General features: G+C 35.4%; 1 protein-coding gene across 1 annotated transcript in view; it reads right to left on the bottom strand.

Moving 5' to 3' along the window:
- CFAP47 (cilia and flagella associated protein 47) overlaps nt 1–21,920 on the bottom strand; it is a 312,383-nt gene that overhangs the window by 225,224 nt on the left and 65,239 nt on the right. Inside the window, exons 31-33 of the mRNA XM_069873329.1 lie at nt 21,258–21,351; nt 20,394–20,534; nt 14,742–14,937 (exon numbers count right to left, since the gene is read on the bottom strand). Coding sequence (XP_069729430.1) covers nt 14,742–14,937; nt 20,394–20,534; nt 21,258–21,351 — 431 coding nt within the window. The remainder of the gene's footprint in view (nt 1–14,741; nt 14,938–20,393; nt 20,535–21,257; nt 21,352–21,920) is intronic.

Below are 21,920 nucleotides of genomic sequence, written 5' to 3'. Positions count from 1 at the left end.
AGTCTAACACTGAAGTGTTATGACAATAATGTGTAACAAAGTTCAGAACAGTGCACAGTCTTCACAGCCAAGAAGAATTTAGAGACACCAGTACTTGATACTGAAATAATTTAAAAGAACAGAAGCATAAAACGTTTTACCAGGTTACACATTTCAGATCTTGATTTCAAGTCTGCCCTTATTAAGGTCTTCATTCTGCAAGTCCAAATACAGGAAAGCAGAGGCACAACTTGTGTATATTTTTAAGGTCTCTACCTTTGCAGATATAATACAGTAAACTGAATGAAAGTTCTGGAGAGAGAAAAGGATAGATTCCCAATACATTGGGAATGCAATGGACTGACTTAGTGATCAGGAATGCTGAACTTTATATCCAACCACTTATATAATTTGTAGAGAAGATCACAAAAAAAAATTAATTTAAATTTAACCAAAAAAAAAAAGTACCTCTACATAAAATATCAACAACACAAGTATTTTTCATAATAATGAATAATAATCCTCTGCATGAGGATTATCTTTTGCTGATTTTGAAAAGAAAAAAAAAATACAGAGAAAACCAATTTTCCACTAATGATCCAGAACTGCATTTGAAGTATAGGTCAAAAAGAATTAATTAGAAGATAATTCTGTACTGACTTCTAATGACATGACACATAAAGAAAGTAGTCATTAGGGAAAACAAATATACTCTGTAAGGAAAGATTTTTCTTTGTGGCATGAGGATCAAATGAAGAACCTCAGAGAGATTTGGAGTACTATCGAGAAAGATACTGTATGCCAAAAATACCTTACAACCTGCTGCTTCTAGTAACAGTCATTTCAGACTTTTTTTTAAAAACATCATGCTCATGTACAATAACATGGAAATAAAGATGTTTGGTCTAATTTACTAAGCACTAGAGAGTCAAGATTACTCTTAACAAAATACTTTCAAGCAGAGTGCTAGAGATTATTTGTTTAACTGCTACAATAAATTCTCTGATGCAGCAGAAAAAAAGGATGTAACTAAAATGCATAGGGCAAGTAATTAGAATATTAATTTCTAATTACACTTAAAGAAATTAATTCAATCTCCAACAAACTCCCGTACCACATTCTAAGCAAAATCTGTCTTTCTTAATGCTTTTGTTCATTTATAGAGTACGTATGTCTCAGCATCTGAAAAACTTCTATCACTTCACATCAACTACTTCAGCAAATTCATATAGCTGTAGTAGTACAGAATAGTAGCAGATTCTACACAAGCTTACCAACAGAGGCATGCAAATTCACCTCTGTGACATTGATAATAATTTTAGTTTGCAAGTTATTCAGTGTGGTGACATTCATGCTCTGTCCAAAATTCCTTATTTTTTCCTATTCATGGTATAGTGACTTCTAACATCATTTCAAATGAAAGAAAAGATCAGTAAGTCAATGAGTTTGAAAGCCAATGACTGCTGCTGCCCACATATCTGTCCACAATATTATACCTCACCACACTGTTCTCTGTTTATACATACAATTACCTCCAACAAGACAGCTTTCACAACAGCAAGATCTTGGATCGCAGACCGTGTAACTTTCTCCTCAATTCATGACGTGGGAATATAGATGGAAATCTTAGTATAAATGAATCATTATATAAAACTTTATATTATATATTAATTTTATTAATAATTACACAGTTATTAAACTGTCTCTTTTCTTTTGGAAGACCCTAAAGTGTTATTTTGTTCCATTTTCATTATTAAACACTAAGCTCTAATAGTTTAAATAAAAGAATTGGCTTAAAAAAGAGATAAACTCTCTCCTTCCTTTTACAGGAACAGCAAGTTTCTTCAAGACTATTCAAAAAAGAAGTTGTTTCAAAATGCTGTCTAAATAATCTCCTTGCTTGAAGAAATTTATGATTTAATTTAGAATTCCAATGATGTTTCTTTTGCTATTGTTTCATTAGTATCAACAGAAAGAAAACTAAATCAATTTACATATTCTAAATATTCATTAAATGCCCATCCTGTAAAAAAAACCAATAAAACAGAATTTAAGAAAATTAGAATGAAAATTTTCAAATCACGTTTAAAACATTCATTTATAAGTTTCATAAACAAAATAAATTTCACTTTGTCAGATTTTTTTCCTATTTCTTAACTGAAACAATCTTTTTTTCAAGCAGAAAACTCAAAGATCAAGGGTCGTTAATAATTCTGGAGGGCAAGGCACCAAAGACAAAGTCTGACTGGGTATATAACTTCTCCCCGTTATGTATTATAGGAACAGAACACAGCAAATATGGGCCTCATCATCTAACCTGGAATAGTGCTAATTTTAACTAAATTCATACGTCTATTTTACAAATGTCTGCAGTAGGAGACATTAATTTCACCCCATCTCCTTGGTAAATTGCTTGCAGCTATTTCAAAAATGTTTGAAATAGTCACTGAAGAAACAAATACTTTAAAAATATCAAAATACATTTTCAAAAGCTCACTTTCTTCATAAGAAGTTAGTCTTTCTAATATATAAATCTATTTTATTACTGATCATAAAATTCAATGATATTTCTTTTTTTATTAACAGAACTCAGACCTACACTCAGCACACAATATTGGTATTTTTAATAAATCACCATTTCCATGTATTTGTTTAAACTTCTTCAGATTAACTACTGTTTTCATTTTAAATTGAGTCTAATATTGAATTGTTCTTCTGGTTGGTCACCTAGATTGATCTGCTTAGCCCGATTATGGAAGTCCATTAAACCAGATGCTTTGATCAAAAAGTATATTTTATTGTTTGTCCTATTTAACTTTAGATCCTACCTTCAGTGCACCACTAGCTATCTTTAGGCTTTGGTGGGAATATTCCTTGGGCACATTCAAGCACTAGTTGTCTCTATCAAATGTGTACTTTCTTTTATCTCCACTAATCCTTCTTTTCATGCTGGTAGAACTGTCTGTGTGGCAGCAAAGCTGACTTAAAAAGAAAGGGCAAAACATTTCTTTGCTTTATAATCCAGATCACCTCAATCCACAGAGCCACAGAAATGGCTGTGCCAATGTAAATAGAACATGGCAGCACTATTGTTTAAAAAGCATTTATTGATCTACAACTTTACACCCTGGGTAAATCAGAGCATGAAGGGGGAAGAAAAAAAAAAGCCCATGAAGTGGGATGTTTTCCCATTTTGGCTAATTAAAAACTTCTATAAGTATTTTTGTTGTTTTCCAGTTAATCCTTCTACTATCAATCAACCTACTTAACTTAAATGCTTTTGAATAAATTAGTCAGAAAACATAATGTATTCTTCCTAATTACATCATATCTACCAGAAATCTGCCAGCTAACCACTCTACAATAATTAAGTTCTTAAACGTGCTTATCAATTAGAGTAGAAATAAACAATGAAAATCTGAAATCTTACTCAAAAAAATTACTAATGTATCTTTAAGATAAAGACTCTTAGTCAATATCATGATGAAAACCTGGTTGATGGGTGTTGTAGGTGAAAAAAAGCTTAAAACGTGAGTGCTAACAGGTAGTGCATAACAGTGTGTCACTAGGGAAAGGGGGGAGAGGAATTATCCAATACCGAATTTTTAAAATCTGAGACAGATTCCTGCTGCGTGCTAGCTGCATCCCACAGGGGCTGGCTGCAAATTTTGATAACACCTGGACTAAAATGACATGTTCTGAATCCTCCCATTAATGAAGGGCATGAATCAGAAACACCAATTAGGCTGATAGCGAGTTGTGGTTCTGCACATAGACTATTTAGATTGCCAAAACTTGGACTTGGACTTAAAAAAGAACAAGAGGCCAAAAAAAGAAGCATTCCCAAAAAGTAGCAGTGGTCTTGTAGAGACAACAGTGGATTAGGAAAGAAAGTGAAGAAGTTCCTAACGGCAGGAAATATCCTGGGAGATCCTGAAGATCAGAGAGATGCATAGAGACAAAAGAAAGTGGATGCCCAGGGATTTGGGTAGGTAATGCCTGAAACTGGTAACTATGAGCAGCAGCACAGCATGAATTGACACGAATTCTGTCTGATCTCAGACCAGTAGCAAGCTCTTTTCCATAGAGGGAATTTGAGACCTTGTGAAAATAGCACTGCATGAAGCAACTGAGCGTGTGAAATTGATTTATCAAATAGGATGAGAGCTCTGACCTTACTGATTCTTCAACAAACCCCAGTATCCTGCTCCATCACAGGCTGGTTTTTTACTCCATCTCACCCATGACAATAGGTGAAAATATTTCATAAAAGAAACTAATCAAGTACTATTAACTTGGAGTGGATGTGCAGTCACTCTTATGTAGTGTACTCAGACATTTACTGTGGTCACGGAAAGCTAAAATAGAGGCCTTGTTAAGTGATCTAAAATAAGAGTGGTTTTAATTCAGTTGTTGATGCCACTCAACACTGAAGGAGGTAACGTTAATACTCAATTCAGTGATTTGGAACTAAGTTAATTCCTGAATTTATTTATTTTTAATAGGCACTTTTATTTTTAACTTGTAATGGCATCATGCGGCATGCATGCAGTAACCAAGCATAACAGCATTATCCTTATATTTCTTGTGCCAGGTTAAACCAACTCTTGAAAATACACTGCTTTATTTTTCCATGAAGAATTTCTCGAGAGAAGAAGCAAAGTTTTGCAACGGCACTCTAATCATTCATTTTCTATTATTTTATTTCACAAGTCCAGATTGTTTTTAAAAAATTTATGTCCTTTAAAAAGTCTCTGAAACACATTTTATATCTACTTAATACATAGTCTCACTCTTAACTCATCCTGAATGTAGAAAAATCAAGTCTGTCAAAACAAAAATTTATGTAGGAATTTTTTTCAGATTTAGATGTTTACCTTCTCCCACAAGGAGAAAGCAAAGAGCAAACAATATTTACTGTCACTCTTTGGGTTGGATTTGGTCCTCCCCAGATGAAAAAAACAGCACAAAAGGCTACAAGGTTCTTGCAGTAGTTGTTTTTTTTTAAAATTTCTTAGTTTTCACTAAAACAAACATAAATGTTTTTTACATTCCTATGAATGGATTTGAAGCCTCAAGATTTTTGCAGGATATGAAAACTATTTTCCAAATGGAGATAATCAAGGATGTATCTATAATAATTCTACACAATAATGACAGTCTATTTGTTGGCAGAATAGCTAGTAACAATCACCATAAACTCCTCTAGGTCAAATTATGTCTATTTCTTTGATAGGTAGAAGATATTATGGCCAAAGGAGAAACACTAGACATTTTAACTTCAGTAAAATTTCAGCCACGTTCTCTTTCATAAGGAAGCCAGGAATAGATAGCATAGGAAAAAGGTACTGTTAGGTGGAGAACAAAATTCACTGAAAAACAGTAAGTCTAACTATCAGCAGCCCACAAATCAAACTGCAAAGTACTACATTGTATACTATTTAATATTTTCACTTGCAACATAAAAGTAACTTGGCCCAATCTGGAGATAGTATCAAGCAGGATAAAGAATTGACTGGGAAGAAGAATGGGTTGCAAGTACTATAATTTAAGCTCTTCAACAACTGGTGTAATGATCTGAAACAAATAGGATGAAATCCAATAATAATGCATGCAGTGTACCACAATTACAAGTACAAATAGTGGATGGAAAATTGGATGGACAGAAATTCTGCACAAAAGAAAATCTCATAATGCTGCAGAAAAAGCAATTACTTTGCTAGGCTGAATAAATAGGAGAGTTGTATCATAAGCAGGTAGACATCCTTTCAATTCTGTTCAGTTCTACTTAAAGCTTTGCCTAAAATAAAATCCAGTAATGGCACCAAAATTCAAGAAAGACAGAGAGAGAGAGTTTTCCAGAAAAAAAAAACAAGCTGAGTACACAGAAAGACTGAAAAGAATGGAATTGTTTGGCTAGGATGGGGGAGAAGAAGTAAACAAAGTAGAACATAATAATTTGTGAATATGTATGAAGTTACTGGAAAAGCGAAGATTGACTGCACATCACATTTACAATGAGAAAGGATGCACTTAAAACTCTAGCAGAGGAAATTGTGGGTTAGGTTAGACAATAGGAAAATCTTTCCAATGGAAATGAATGGGAAATATTGGTGGATATTGCCTGGAATTGACCATGGAATCTCCTTCTACACAGATTTTCCTAAAGGTCTAGGCAAATACCTGTCCAGCACACTATAGGTACAGCCAGTTCACTCTTTGCACACAAGAATGAAACAGATTATTTCTTTTCTCTTTTTCTCCCTTTCCTACCTTTGGGCTTTACCGTGGCGATTTTTCGAGTTTTGTTTTTATTAACTGATCCATCAGTATGTTTCAACTCACTGACTTACTAAAACTGGTTTATACTTGCTTTGTGCTGCAAAAACACTGGAAATGTACAATTTACTTTTCACTATTCCCTTTTATTACAGTTCCTTCAGTATCCTGAAGCCACCTTTTACACCTCCCATAACACGCTATGCTGTTCCTCAGCAAGAAAAACATCAGTTTTAAGAGAAACATTTCAAAAAGAAATATTTTGTAAAAACATATCTCTTTAAAGATAGATGGCAGTGTTTTTATTTAAAGAAACACAGCCAAAAAATGGCTAATTGGATCAAGAGTTCCAAGCAGTCTCTGAAGCTTTTGTTCCCAATGATTATGAAGTCAAGCATTTCATCCTTTCAAAATAGCTAACACATCCCTTTCCAGAAATCCAGGAAGAAACTATAACCAATCCTATTCTAAATACATACACAAAGGTATTCTTTGGCATCAGTCCCACAAAAAAAAAAAACCAGCACAAAATGGTTTGGCAAGGCAAAATTATGGTGGTCTTTCTGGTAGAACAACATTACTTAGACCTCCCACAAAAACACTACAAAACTCTTCCATTCCACATTACTTTTGTTCTGGAATAACAGATAACGCAAAATTACCATTAACACTAATATAAAAATTCCAATAGAAAAGGAAAAATGTTGTTACATAGAAGCATGATGCATTGGTGATACATGACGTATCTGGATAATAAGACCATCCAGAAAGAACAAAATGGTCTATATGTCTAAATCAATCATTAAAAATCTTGAAGGATCAGGTCTTGTTTAATATACTCAGTTTAAGGGTTATTTTATATAAAGTAAGAATAGCAATAAATCTTTAAAGAAAGTATTGTATTTCTTGTGAAGCTGCTCTGCTGTTTTCACAAGCAATAAAAAAGTTAAAGTCTTGCTACCAGTTGCAAAATGTACTCATATATGTCTAAGGAGGCACAAGAGAAGTCTTCACAAATGATAAATCTTCTGTTACACAGCAACAAGCAATTTTTTTCAAATCCTGAGTTATTGAAAAACAGAGGAAAACATATATAAGGTTAGGCTAATATTCTATAAGACTATACATTAACATAATAATCTTGAAACTAATGACTTTTAATGTGCAAAGGTATGAAATGACACTTTATAATAAATCAATCAATTAGACTATAGAAGTACAAAGAAAAAGCAGCAGTTGAGTGGTGATATGACAGTAGACTGTATAAGTAGGTGTGACATTGAGAATGGAAGCCAGACTTTATTGTTAAATAGCCCCAGATGTTTCAGTTAAGGAAGTACCAAATTACAGTATTAAACAGCAAGCTCAAAACAAAATCTTTCACCTACAATATAGATTTTAAACCTACATACTGCTTCAGAATGATGTGCTGCTAGAAGTTTGCAGAGGTTCAAAACAGAATTAAACTAATTCACAAAATAAAAATCTAGTACAACTTTACAGAAGTACCATCTCCATCTCAAGTGGTCTTGAATTTCAAACCATGAAGTCTCAGAATATGTATAAAGAAAGTATTACTGTATGTTTGTACTATTATTCATCTCTAAGCATCTTCTATTGGAGGTAGAATACTGAGCTAGATAGATCTCTAAAGTATCAGAATATGTCCTACTTAATGTAAATTAAAGCAGTAATAATGGTTTATAATATTACATAAAAAGTTCCCATTCTGGGATCTGAAAATCCCTGGAGGTAGAACTAATCTATAGCTATAATAAAGCCTACAGTCCTGTTTCAATACCTTAAATCTGGTACCAAATATTACAAACATTTACAGAAGAAATATGTAGCAATAACCTTTTCTGTAAGTGCTGACATTAGAACTAGAACAAGGTTTAAAATGATGGTACTGAAGTATACAACACAGGGCATAGAAAAATGAAAGGAAATGTGCCTCTGAATACTATTTGAAAAAGGTTATTACATTTTTCTAAAATATATTTAGGATTAACAATGATAATATGTCTACCATCAGCACATGCAGCATGTGAGGCTACTTTTATCTTAACATGGAAAACAAGAAGTCTTTCATTAGAAACTTGTAGGAAATTTAGAGTCTCTGCCTCATGCAAAATGGTACAACCCTTGTTCATCAAAAGTGATAATTATTCTTCTAAGAAATCCTGAAACATCAGGGAGAGATTGATTTAATGCCACTGTCAATTCATAATAATTGTAAGCAGAAAAGTTCAACAAGTACCACAGGGGGCAATGACAGAAAAACGGATACACTGGAGATACATCTCATTTATCTGTTGCAGAAGCCTTTTACCCTGAGGGATGACCATCTATCTTTCTGCACCTAATAAAATTTTCCAACAGTCTTTTACTATTTACATAGGTCTATTCTATTTTTGCTGATTATTATCCCGAATAATGTCTTAAATTGACAAATTCCTTAGGTTTTTATGCATCATTTAAGAATTGTGTTTCCTTATATCAGTCTTCATTTTGTTGGTTTTCAACAGAAATTTTCCATTTGTGAAGGCAACTAGTTTTGAAATCACTAAATGGTACCAAAAGCCTCTAGACTAAAATGTCAGTTTCACCACTATATTTTTTTTTTGGCATTTCACTTACAGATTATTTAAAATTCAATAAATTCACTGTTTGTTACTGAAAAGGGTACTGTTAATTCATTGTAAATCTTGATTGTCTGAAATATGTTTTCTCCTCACAAAATATGTGAAGCTTTATTACTAAATATACAGCTATACCTTACTCAATCTTCGTATTTGGTATGTCTGCAGAAGAAGCATTAATTACACAAATAACCAGAGAGCTTATTTATTCCAATCAACATACAAATCAACTGCAAAGCCCCTTCTTTAGCTGGAAGTAGAATATATGTCTAGACATCTCAAAATGCATTGCAAATAAAGAAAAAATAATTTCTTCCTAAATATCTACCCAATTATTCCTTTTTCAGTCATTTAGGTTTTGAGGCTCAGCATATGTGTATATACACATACGCATTTATATAAGCACAGAAGTCTACACACACATATTTATGTATGTGTAAAAGTATACACACAACTATATACACAAATATATGCAGCCTTAAGAGTTATGGGGCTTTTTTTGAAAGCTCTTTTTAACAACATGCCAAATATGAGTACTTTGAATCTTCTCAGTACAGAACTTCAAGGACTGTCCTTTGTACTTTTATTTCCCTGAAGCTGCATAATGCCAGCCATTATAAAACAGCAAAACTGTAAAAAAAAAGTATTTTTATACTACTGCAAAGTCTAAAAAGATACATTAAACATGGAGTTTCATGTATTACTCAATAGCATGTGAACTTAAAACTCAGGAATATAATTCTTTTTCTCTTTTCTATTAAAATTTTGATAAGATCTTACAGGATTTTCAGCTATAGGGTATGAGATCTGATACAATTCTTAAACATGGAATACAAAGATTGACTCAGGAAGCTGAGTAGGATGAAAAGTCTAATTATTTTACTTCATATTTACATATTACGTTTCATTCATATGTTCTGCTGTGAAAATCATGAAATATAACACAGAAAAATGGTTAAAAACCTTGCTCATTTATATTTCAGGAAAAAAATTTCCAGATTTTACCACTCAAGAATAATGTTTGCTCATAGTATTTTGTTGAAAGTAAGACTTAAGACTTAATGGTAGTTCATTTTAAAAGTCACTTTTAATTCTAAAGCTTTAAATAAGCTTTTTATCAAGTGCATAAAAAGTAATACTTGTTATTGGGAAAAGCCTGTTTTATAACAATTTTAACTGAAAGAAATCTTATATGAAATTACATGAGATTCTTCCCTTCTGCCCTTCAAAGGTAAAAAATGGCCTTTAACTTTTATTTCTCAATTGCCTTTAAGTAAAAAGCAAGAATCAAAGGACTCCATGATTACCCTTCCTAAAAACTGGGGAAAGAAACAAGAGAGGAGAGAGGAGAAGAGAAGAGGGAAAAGTTAATGAAAACAAGGGAAAGAAAACTGTAATAATTTTTATTCTAAATGTTTGATTACCTATTCTTTTTAAGATCTTCAAGGTCGCTCAATAAAATCTCATATTTTCAAAACATAGTTTATCTTTTCCACTATGCTAAGAACCATAACTAATAAGGAAGAGACATACAGTTTTCAAGGTGATAATTTAACTCACTAACTTGCAAAATTTTCTTCTTTTTAAGAAGTAGGTTTTGAATTATGGCATTCCAATACTTTAGCAACTTTTTAAGGGTTTTTTCATGACTCTTAGATTTTTCATTTTATTAGTAGTTACTCTATCTGAGAGAAATGTTGAAAAGAAGTGTGAAGATAATGAATGGTAGAAGGTAAACAGAAAATTTATCACATTCAGTCATGCTTCCTCTTCTATCATTACTATTGCCTATATAATGCCTTAAGTGGGCACTGAATCTTATATTTCACGCATAATTAAGGCCTCAGCAGAACAGGCGAAGTTGCATTTTGCAGTTTTACAGCATTTGGTCTCAGGTTTCAACATTGCTTTCCATTTTATGGTCAATAAGACATAATACAAGCCTGTCCTGCTCCCAAAGCACTTGCCAAGCTGCTTTTAAAAATACATTTATTTTTAGCAGCAGTAAGGGCAGAAGATATGGAGATAGTAAACTCCTTGCTAATCTTCTCTCTAAGCTATTGAGATCTTAAGTCTTGCAAGAGAAAGAGTTCTGATGAATTACATAGTTATCTTTAACTTTACAAGGAAGTAATAAAGATGTGTATTTAAAACCTATCTGCATTGCAGTAGCCTAGGCTTGGCTCTCTCTCTCATTTCACTTTAAGAAGCAAAGCTATTGAAAGAAAGACTGAAAAATATGGCCTGGGCAGATCTTCATTTATTTAGTATGAATGGATCACCCACCAGTCTAGCCTGGGCTCCATAAAGCAGCTCCATAGCCAAGACATATTGCTAGTCAGGGCTAATTCTTTATCCAAAGCAGACTGTTTGGATAATATAATATGCAGGGGCAGAAAAGTTAAGCAGGAAGTGTTAGTTGCTTTCTGATTTGACCTGCAGCAAGAAAAAAAGAACTAATCTCTCTCTTAAAATTAGCAAATGATAACAACAAAAACTCACGGAAAATTAAGAATATTTGGAACTTTCAGTTGGGTTGTATGATCTTTATACTTTGACTGATATTTTTCCTTATGACTCTTTTAAGCATTTAAAAACCTTTTTTCAGAGAAATAGTTAAGTGCAAATGTGATGATTGACTTCAACATCATAGAATTTAAAGGACCAATGGTATATCAGAAAATTAAATCTGCTGAGATATAGAATTTCTACTCCATTGTATAATCTTAAAAACAAATTCAGCCCAATGATCCCTGGGGTGCATTACTCATGCCCAGTCTCCAGCTGGACTTCATGCCACTGGCCATAACTCTTTCAGCCCAGCAGGTCAGCCTAATACAGTCCAGCTCACTGTCTTCTTACCTATACTGCACTTCATCCATTTGTTTATGAGGATGTTACAGGAAGCTGTCGAAAGCCTTGTCGAAGTTGAGATAAACAACAACCACTGCTCTCCACTAGTCCACTGAGCTAGTCATGTCATGGTGGAAGGCAATCAGCGTGGTCAAGCATGATTTCCACTTCCCCTTAAATTCATGCTGACTACTCCCAAACGATTTCTTGTCTTTTATGTTTGGAAATGGTTTCCATTTTTATTTACTCCTTCACCATCCCAAGAAATACAATAAGGATGACTGGCCTGTAGCTCCCTGGATCCTCCTCCTTCTTCCAGACAGGAATGATGTGCTTTCTTGCAAATCTCTTCCAAATATCCCCCTGATTGTCCTGACCTTTCCCAGATGACTGAGTCTGGCTTCATAACAACAATCCCTCAGCACTTGTTGGTGTATCTCATTGGGTCCCATGGACTTGTGTTTTTCCAGTTTAAGTGCGCCCTAATCTGATCCTCCTCCCCCAGGAGGAGTCTTCCTGGCTCCAGAGTTTCCCACTCATCTTGAGGGCCTGCAATTGCCCAGTGCCAGTCTTAACAAAAAAGACCAAGGCAAACGCATTGAGTACCTCTGTCTTTTCTTTCTCGTCAGGTGCTCTGCCCCATTTAGCAGCAATAACAGCGCAGTAGCAGACACCAATACATTTGGAGGCAGCAAGTGGAGCAAAGTAAGAGGAAAGTGAAGGCTAAAATCAAGGATGCAAAGAGATACTGAGACAGGTCATCTGTGGATAAGAACAGTATAAGATCACACAGTTAAAAACTTTTATAATGCAGAGGTATAAAATAAAGGATATTAATTTCATAATTTGTCAAAATTTTCTCATTTTTTAAATTATTGTAACTTTAGCAATGCTAATTCATGTATTTTTGCAAGAGAAAGAAATAAAAGCAAAAATGGGCATTCTTATTTGCATACATCAAGATATTTGTGTTGTCCTCTCACAAACAGAATATAGAAACCATGAACCAAAAAAACTATATCAAGCTGATATAGCAAGGCAGTATCTGCAACTTTCCACACAAAGGAAGCATATATAACCTCTTCCTGCTTATTCCATTCTTGCACATCTCTGAAATCAGAAATGTAAAACTAAGTGAAATGGTAAGAGAACTGTAATGTAGATAAATTTCTTCTGTCAGTAATCACAAAATTCATCTTCATCTGTGACCCAGAGTCAAATCTGCACAAATGAATACATTAACCTACCAAGTTATCTGTCTGTTACCTAACAGAAGCTATTACCATTTTCTGAGAATCCCAATATTGTAATTAAGTTGTTCTTTTGGGGTTCTAATTTTGGGGATTTGTCTTCAGAAGCAAATAATTTTTAAAAACCTACTGATAACTATATGACTGCTTATTAAAAAATCCTCATTTTAATATTATAATTTATCATGTACTCTTACGCAACTAAAACAACATTTTCAATAACTTGCTCCCTAAACTGCATCATGAGTAGTTATTCCACTTGGACTGAGGTATGCAGGGCTAGTTGCTCAGCGGTATCCACTAGATTTGTGATTTATTCCTTTCATCCATAGACACTATAACTCAGTAAAAGTTAATGTTAAGTAACGTGCATTTCACATTCCTTCTCTCCACACCAAGTTCCCACAGAGGCCATAACAAGGCTAGCCATGCCTGAATATATAGGTATTACTAGAGTATACAATAAAGACAGCAGACAGTGGGGCCAAGGAATATATCCATGCAGCATTTATGGTAAGCCACAACACTGGCCAGTTAGCTGGCCATTCTCTCTGCAATGCACAGAGGACTTGGATAACACACAGCAAAGCAGAATGCTTGATAACAGGAAAACAACATACTGCAAATACTCCTACTTACTGTAGGGCATGTTACTTCAGCCAGGGAAGCTCTCTGAGTTAATAATAAGATCAGGCCCAAAACATGACTTGACAGCTAGAAATCTATTTCTATTGGATGCAGGAAGCATACATTGACCTTACAATCTTACCAGAAGAATTATTCAACACATTTTAGAATATCTAGTATAATTTGCTTCTATACGGGTTAAATGAGAAAAGCAATGGGATATTCAAAGTGTATGCAAGATACAGAATATGCCTAAATGAGACTTATGGAAGATGATATGTAAATAGATTATCCATAACTCAGACAGGTCAGAAATCACTCAAGGTGAAAATGACACTAGACAATTTTTTCCACGTGTGGCTTATGAGCCATTCTTCAGGAGCTCTTCCCTAATCAGCATCAGACTGTCCTTTCTTGGTGTTAACTGCCCATCCAAAATCAATGCTGAAAGAGTCAATGAAGCTAGGGTCAAGAATAAAAAGGGAGAAATCATACAAAGCAACAGAAGTAATAACTACTACTGGTTGAACAGTTTTATCAGATTTGAATACCAGAACTGTCTAAGTCAGTCTTAAACAGAACAGGTCATTTTGCCTAACCTTCTCAAGCAACAAGGCACAAAACTGACATTACAAGATTTGTAATCTTGGAACCTTGGTCTTTCCTTCCTAAATGGCATTAGAATAAAGGCAATACAAAAATTATTCTAAAAATTCTGAAAAGCTAGCTCTCAAAAAACACCACTGTAAGAACAAATACTAACAACTGCATGTGACTAGAGACAGGAAACTGAAGAGAGAGTGATTAATGTTAGCAAGATCATTAATGGAAAGAATAAAGCAAGAAGGTTCACCTTACTTCACCTTTCATGCCTGGTTAGAAACTGTAAGAACCCAGAGAACAAAAATTATTTCATGAATAGCACTAGTCAAAAGAGGCTGATCTTGGAACTCAAAACTACAAAGAATGGAAATACATACTGGTAGGCAAAAACTTATCCAACAAAAATATTTTCAGGGGCATGTTGTCTCAACACCTCTAAGAGTGACAATTATAAAAGTCTACAGAAGGAATATTAGAAAGAAGAGTAGAGTGAAAGAATTATTCTCACCTTTTTGACAATCTTTCCACACAGTTTTTCGATTCTCCTCATAAAATTTATTCAACCAGGTGAGGATGGCTCGTTCATATGGAGAATATATATTACTTGATAAAGGTTCTGATTTTATTCTTGGTATGTGCTGCATACTTTCCAAGCTGAACTGATCAGTGATATTATGTGAAGGAACACGTGGAAGAACAAACACCTGAAATTAGAAAAAGTGTTTTTAAACACAAACTAAGAAGACAAAATTCAAGTAAAATGATAAAAAAAAACAATTCAAAAGGTTTTCTAATATAGAAAAGTCTTAGGAGATTACACATTAAGATAAATACATAAAACACAAGAGAACAAATTTGCTAAAGTTTTAGCAAGTTCCTTTGCTTCATTAAATACATGAAAGCGAAGCTCCCAAATGGTTCTGGGAGTCTGGAGAGGTCCCAGTTTACTCAAAGCTGGGAAATGTCCCACTTTTCAACAAGAGAAAGAAGGAAGATCCATGTGATTACAGGCCTGTCAGTCTCGCTTCAGTGCCTGGCAAAATTACGGAGATTATTCTGGGATTTATTGAAAAACACTTCAGAGACAATGCAGTCATTGCTCATAGCCAGCATGGATTTAGTTGACCAAAGGAAGCCAGGGAGTTGGATTTTAGCAATGCTTTTCATACTGTCTCTTACAGTATCCTTCCGGACAAAATGTCCAGTGTACATCTAGACAAGTCCACAATACAATGGGTGAATGATCGGCTGTCAGCCTGGGCTCAAGACAGGGTTACATCAGGCTGGCAGCCAGTTACCAGTGAGGTCGCCCAGGGCTCAGTTTTACAGACAGTGCTCTTAAATGTTTGTATAACAAACTGGACCCAGGAATTGAGTGTACATTAAGTGAGTTTGCCAATGATACTAAATAGGGAGCAGCTGATATGAAACATCCTCTTAACTTCAGAATATTTCAACACTAGCCCGAACAAATATTTTTATATAAACAAATCTTGCTGTCTGGACAGTTCTTAGCCTGTTTATTGTTCTGATGCTTCCTTCATAAATTCAATGAAATAAATAAAAAAGCCTTGTTCAGCAGCAGTCATGGTCACTCTTGTAAAAAATGGGTTTGAACAAGAGGGTATGGAATATAGAACAGGCATTTGAATTTTAAGTGACTAGTTCCAATGTCAAGTCATGTTATCTTAAAAGTTCTGCTTATGCTTTATTGTACTAAATCAAATACCACAGTAGCCAAAGTGCATAAGTCTACAGTAAAAAATTAAAGTAGAAACATATCATTCTCAAGACATCAGCAGGAGAGACAGAGAAAATTAATGTGATGTTATAAGGCTATAAAATTGTATTATTATAAGATAGAAAGTAAAGGGATAATGAATAAGAAGCTTCTCCTCATATATTAAACAGAACCAGAATGACGCAAAGCAGATTATCTCAACAAGTTTAAGCTGATATAAACATGAACTCTTTCATATCCCCAGCAATCGTATGTTCTGCCCCACTCTTGTGTCTAAACTATGGTCAGAAAGATGAAAGATCTATTTGGAAGCACCAATCTACTCCAGTATTTCTAGCATAAGTAAATGGGCAGAAAAATGCAGCCAGGAAAACCTGTTTCTCCCCACCATCTAAGACGTGTTCTTCCAGTAGTAGCCAGCACCCACATTAGTGTAAATTCACAATAATGCTTTGCGCTCCGATATCAGAAAGGATACAAAATCCATTTAAAAATATTGTACTCAATGTCCACACATGCCAGAAAACAGCAAGAAGGATTAAAATGGATTAAAATTTTTAGAGCAAAGCTGAGGCACCAGCAAAGCTGAATCATTGCCACCTGAAAACCAGTATTTAATCATTTTTAGAACATTAAAAAATGCCAGATTTAAGTAAGCACTTACTATACAACTTCAAGTAATTTTCCACTTTACATATTTCACTTTACATTTTAAGCTGTTCAAAGTAAGAAGGTTTCCTTCATGCCAACATAACAGCAATTTTCTCCCTGCATCTTCTCATCTTCTTCCTAATCATAACATCTTGGGCAAAGCATTCTGCTACCCAACAATAAACAACTGCACATCCCTGCATACTAAAATCAAAACTAAAAATAAACCACAAAACTGAAAATAACCACAGCCAAAAAAAACCCCACAAACTTTTTCCTCTAAGCCATAAATTCAATTAAGACATTTGTATTCTCCAGGTGAACAAACTATCAGATGCTGATTTCACGTCCTATAATCTTATGGCTAAAGGAGCAGATTAATCACAAGTGGGTTTGGCTGTTGTTAACAGTCAAGCCATTCTCTGATAATGCTGAGAAAATATGCAGTGAAAATATTTTGCTTGGATTAATTAGGAAGTGTTTTCACGCTACCTAATCATACTAAATAAATCATAAGATTTATTTGAATACAGTATATAAATATTATTTCTTCACTAGTTTGATTCATTAAGTTTAAGCAAAATCTCATTATACCCCACTTCTAACAATACAAAAACTAAAGTTAGTGGTATACTACAGAAATTAAGTTAAAAATTCTTTTTTAATTTTTTGTTTAAAGATGTCTTTAAACTGTTACTGTAAGAAATACTAGAAATTTTAAGTGGCAAATTGCAGTTATTAATAATCGGATGAAAATTAAAGTTACCTTCCTTTTACCTAGACATGAATAATATCTTATCAAAACAAAAGACATAACTGTTTTAACAACTAATACTTTTTGATAGTACACACGTGAATGTTTGAAATACCTGTTCTGGGTTGATCTTGGCTGTATGCCAAGTGTCCCCCAAGACACTCTATCACTTCCCTGCTTTTTTTTCTTTTTTTCCCCCAGCAGGACAAAAATAAGACAAAAGGCTCATTAGTTGAGATAAGCACAAGGAGATCACTCAGCAGTTACAGTCACTGGCAAAACAGACTCAGGTTGGGGAAATTCCCAGTCTAAATCAGAGTAGGATAATAAGAAATAAGAACAATCTTAAAATACCTTCCCCCTACCCTTCATTTTTCTGAGGTTCAACTTCACTCTCGATTTCTATACCTCCTTCCATTGGGCGGCACAGAGGGATAGGGAATTGGGATTGCAATCAGTACTTTATGCCCTGTCTCCACTGCTTCTTCTTCTTTACAGTCTGAGGTCCCACCCACAGGAAACAGTCCTCCATGAACTTCTTGAATGTAGGTCCTTCTCACAGGCTACAGTTCTTCACAAACCACTCCAACCAGGGTCCTTTCTACGGGCTGCAGAACTTGAGGAACACTCTGCTTCAGCATAGGTCACCCATTGTGTCACAGGTCCTGTCAGAAAACCTCCTCCAGTGTGGGCTCCTCTCTCCATGGAGCTACAGGTCCTGCAGGAGCCTGCTCCAGAGCTGGCTCTCCATGTGGTCACATCCTCCTTCAGGCATATGCTCCAGCACACAGACTTCCACAGGCTGTAGGGAGACAACCTCCATCACCACGGTCTTCACTATAGGCTGCAGGGGAATCTCTCTCCAGCACCTGGAGCACCTCGTTCTGCTCTTTCTTTACTGACTTTGATGTCTGCAGAGCTCCTCCCTTCTGGCTCTTGTGCCGGTTTTTCCCCCTTCTTAAACATATTATCACAGAGGCACTACTACCATTGCTAACTGACTCAGCCTTGGCCAGTGGCAGGTCCATCTTCGAACCAGCTGGTACCAGCTTTATCAGACATAGGGGCAGCATCTGGCATCTACTTACAGAATCCAGCCCTGTAAACACCTGTTGCCAAAACTTTGCCAGTGTAATACTTAATTGAATCCAGCCATTTCAGGTGGCCTATTTTTCAATGAGTGTCATCTCATGGCAGTTCAGTGAAGTTCCCAGTGACTGGAAAAGGGGAAATATAATCTCCCTTTTTAAAAAAGGGAAAAACGAAGACTCAAGTAACTAGAGGCTATTCAGTATTACCTCTGTGCCTGGCAAGATCATGGAGGAGATCTTACTGGAAACTCTCCTGAGGCACATAGAAAACAAGGAGGTGATTAGTGACAGTCAGCATGGCATTGCTAAGGGTTAATCATGCCTGATAAATTTGGTGGCCTTCCATGACAGGGCTACAGCATTGGTAGAGTAAATGACATCATCTACCTGACTTCTGCAAAGCATTCAACATTGTCCTGCACTATATTCTTGGAGAGACATGGATTAGATGGATGGGTCACTCAAGGAATTCGCTGGATGGTCACACACGAAGAGTTGCAGTCAGTTGCTCAATTGACCTGGAGACTGCTGACGAGTGGCTTTCCTCAGGGGTCAGTGTTGGGACTGTGTTGTTTAACGTCATTGTCAAAGACATGGACAGCGGGATTAAAGGCATCCTCAGCGAGTTTGTCAACAACGCCAAGATGTGCAGCACAGTCAACATGCTGGAGGGAAGGGATGCCATTGAGAGGGACCTTGACAGGCTTGAGAAGTAGGCCTGTTCAAACCTCATGAAGTTCAACAAGGCCAAGTACAATGTCGTGCACCTGGGTCGGGGCAATCCCAAGCCCAGATATAGAGTGGGTGGAGAATGCATTGAGAGTAGCCCTGAAGAGGAGGGTTTTGGAATGCTAGCGGCTGAAAAGCTCGACATGAGCCAGCCATGTGCACTTGCAGTCCAGAAAGCCAATCCTGTCCTGAGCTGCATCAAAAGAATCATGACCAGCACATTGAGGGAAGTGATTCTGCGCCTCCACTCTGCTCTTGTGAGACCTCACCTGGAGTATTGCATATAGCTCTAGAGTACACAGCACAAGAAGGACATCGATCTGTCAGAGCGAGTCCAGAGGAGGGCCACAAAGATGATGCTGAAGCACCTCCCATCTGAGGACAGGCTGAGAGAGTTTGGCTTGTTTACCTTAGAGAAGAGAAGACTCTGGGGAGACCTTATAGCCCCTTAAAGATGGCATACAGGAATGATGGAGAAGGGCTGCTTATCAGGGAGGATGAGTGGTAATATTTTCAAGGTGAAAGAGGGGAGACGTAGATTAGATATTAGGAAGAAATTATTTACTGTGAGGGTGGTGAGGCACTGGAACAGATTGCCCAGAGAGGCTGTGGATGCCCCATCTCTGGAGGTGTTCAGGTTGGCTGAGGCTTTGAGCAATCTGATGTGTCCATGCCCATGGCAGGGAGGTTGGAACCAGATATCTTTACAGTCCCTTCCAACCCAAACCTTTCAATGATTATATGACATCTCAAAAGGAATAGGTATCATAAAAAAAATGTTTTCCTGTTTAAAAATTCCATTCTAATATAAGATAATAAATACCATGATTATGTAAATGTCTAGTCAACTATTTCCAGTGAAAAGTGTCTCTAATGAAGGTAACAAAAAAGCATGGCGTAGGTTTTTTTGTGTGTAATAAAATATTTCTATGACATTTAATACTACAAAATGCAAACTGTTTTAACATAGTATTTCCTAATTGAAATATATTAGCACACTGCTAAATTTTCAGAACTAAGAAATTGAAACTATTTGTACTCACTTCTTCCTTCTCTTAGAGAGGAATAAAATACTTAAAAGTACTTAGTTTTAAAGATCTGCTTCAGAAAAAAAATAAAACTCAAATATACCATAGATCTTTTTCAAAACAAACATATTTTTTCCTATAAGAAGTAAATGTATCTACAATTTACCTTGTATATCTGCAATAGCACGTCTGTCCAAGCTTTTTTACTCATTGTCTCAAATGCGCTGTCCTCCAGAATGAATAGATGATTGTTGCTAAGTCTGTCTGAGTTTTTCACATCTCCTTTTCCCAACTCAGCTGTGTGACTCTTCAGAAAAGGAAATGGGATTTATTTTCAATATTAATTTCAGCAACTTGTATAGGAAATTCACAAGAGCATAATAATGAATCAATGGCATAAATGACTGATAATATTTACTATAATGCAATAGTGAACAGAATTAGAACCATTTACAGTTTGCTGCTATCTCAGGAATAAGCAGCACAATACAGAACTGACAGAAGTTGAAAGCAGTAATCAGGACAGAGAGGCAAAACAAAGGATATTTTTTAAAAAAAATGGTATCACAGAATCATAGAATGACTTGATCCGGAAGGAACGCACAAGGATCATCTAGTCCAAATCCTATCCCTGCACAGGACAACACTGAAATTCACACTAGTGAATTTTACTACATCAGTAGAAACAATAAAATACTTTTTCTCCATTATTAGAAAGCAGTAAAATTATTTCTACTTTGAGAAAGCATACTTGCTGGAAATTAACTGCATGTATTAGCAGTATGATAAGGAACGGAAGAGAAATAACAGGGGAGGAAGGTGTAAATGTTGGTGTCAGCTTAAATTTCTGTACAATCTCATGCATGCACTTAGATTTATGCTGTCCAAAGCAGTCACCACAGCAGGAATACTCACAGTCCACAAAGGACTTCCATTAGTTTTCAAAGGACTGGCACTAAGCACGTGGTTTTTGTTGAAATATTAACAAAAAATTAAACAAAACAAATGCACACAAAAAAAACCCCTCTACCTTCTGTACAGTTTGCATTTCCATCCATTTCTTATAATCATCAGGTTCAAACAGAAATTCTGGCAAAACATGAGAAAGACATGCTCCTTGGCTTCTGAAATCATAAAGCAGCAAAAGTTTATAAGCAGACAAGAAAATTCTTTTTAAGAGAGTCCTAGTTTGTTCATTCTATCTGTATGGTCTTCTAAGTTCTATCTGAGTACAATTCCAACTAATGGTGCATTTCTATTAATTGCTTCAGATAGCTTCTCTTTATAAAGTTCATGTTCAATTCCTATGCTAATAACTAAATGCTAAAGGCACATAGAAACCTGGACAAACTGGCCTCTTTATGAGAATTGCTCCTCCATAAAGGAGGTATTATAGCACAAAGCATCTAGACACACAATGCCCATTTCCCTGTGAAAGCCAAAGGACCAGTGTTACATAACATTAGTGGAATTACAACTTTATGACGCTTTTATCTGTCTGCAGGTCTGATACTAGAAGTCTTATAGGTGTATAGAAACATATTCCAAAACTCTGTTAACTGTTAAACTAACTTTTCTCTTCTGAAGTGACTAATAAATACAACAGGAAAAGTAATTACAGTAACAAAAGGCAACTTCATGAAAAGGAATACCAAAAAAGAGCTAACTTACAGTTAAAGAAAGACCACAACTT

Source organism: Phaenicophaeus curvirostris, chromosome 1, assembly GCF_032191515.1.
Source record: "Phaenicophaeus curvirostris isolate KB17595 chromosome 1, BPBGC_Pcur_1.0, whole genome shotgun sequence".
Taxonomy (NCBI): domain Eukaryota; kingdom Metazoa; phylum Chordata; class Aves; order Cuculiformes; family Cuculidae; genus Phaenicophaeus; species Phaenicophaeus curvirostris.
Note: the sequence above shows the minus strand (reverse complement) of the source record. Positions and strands in the feature narration are given on the sequence as shown.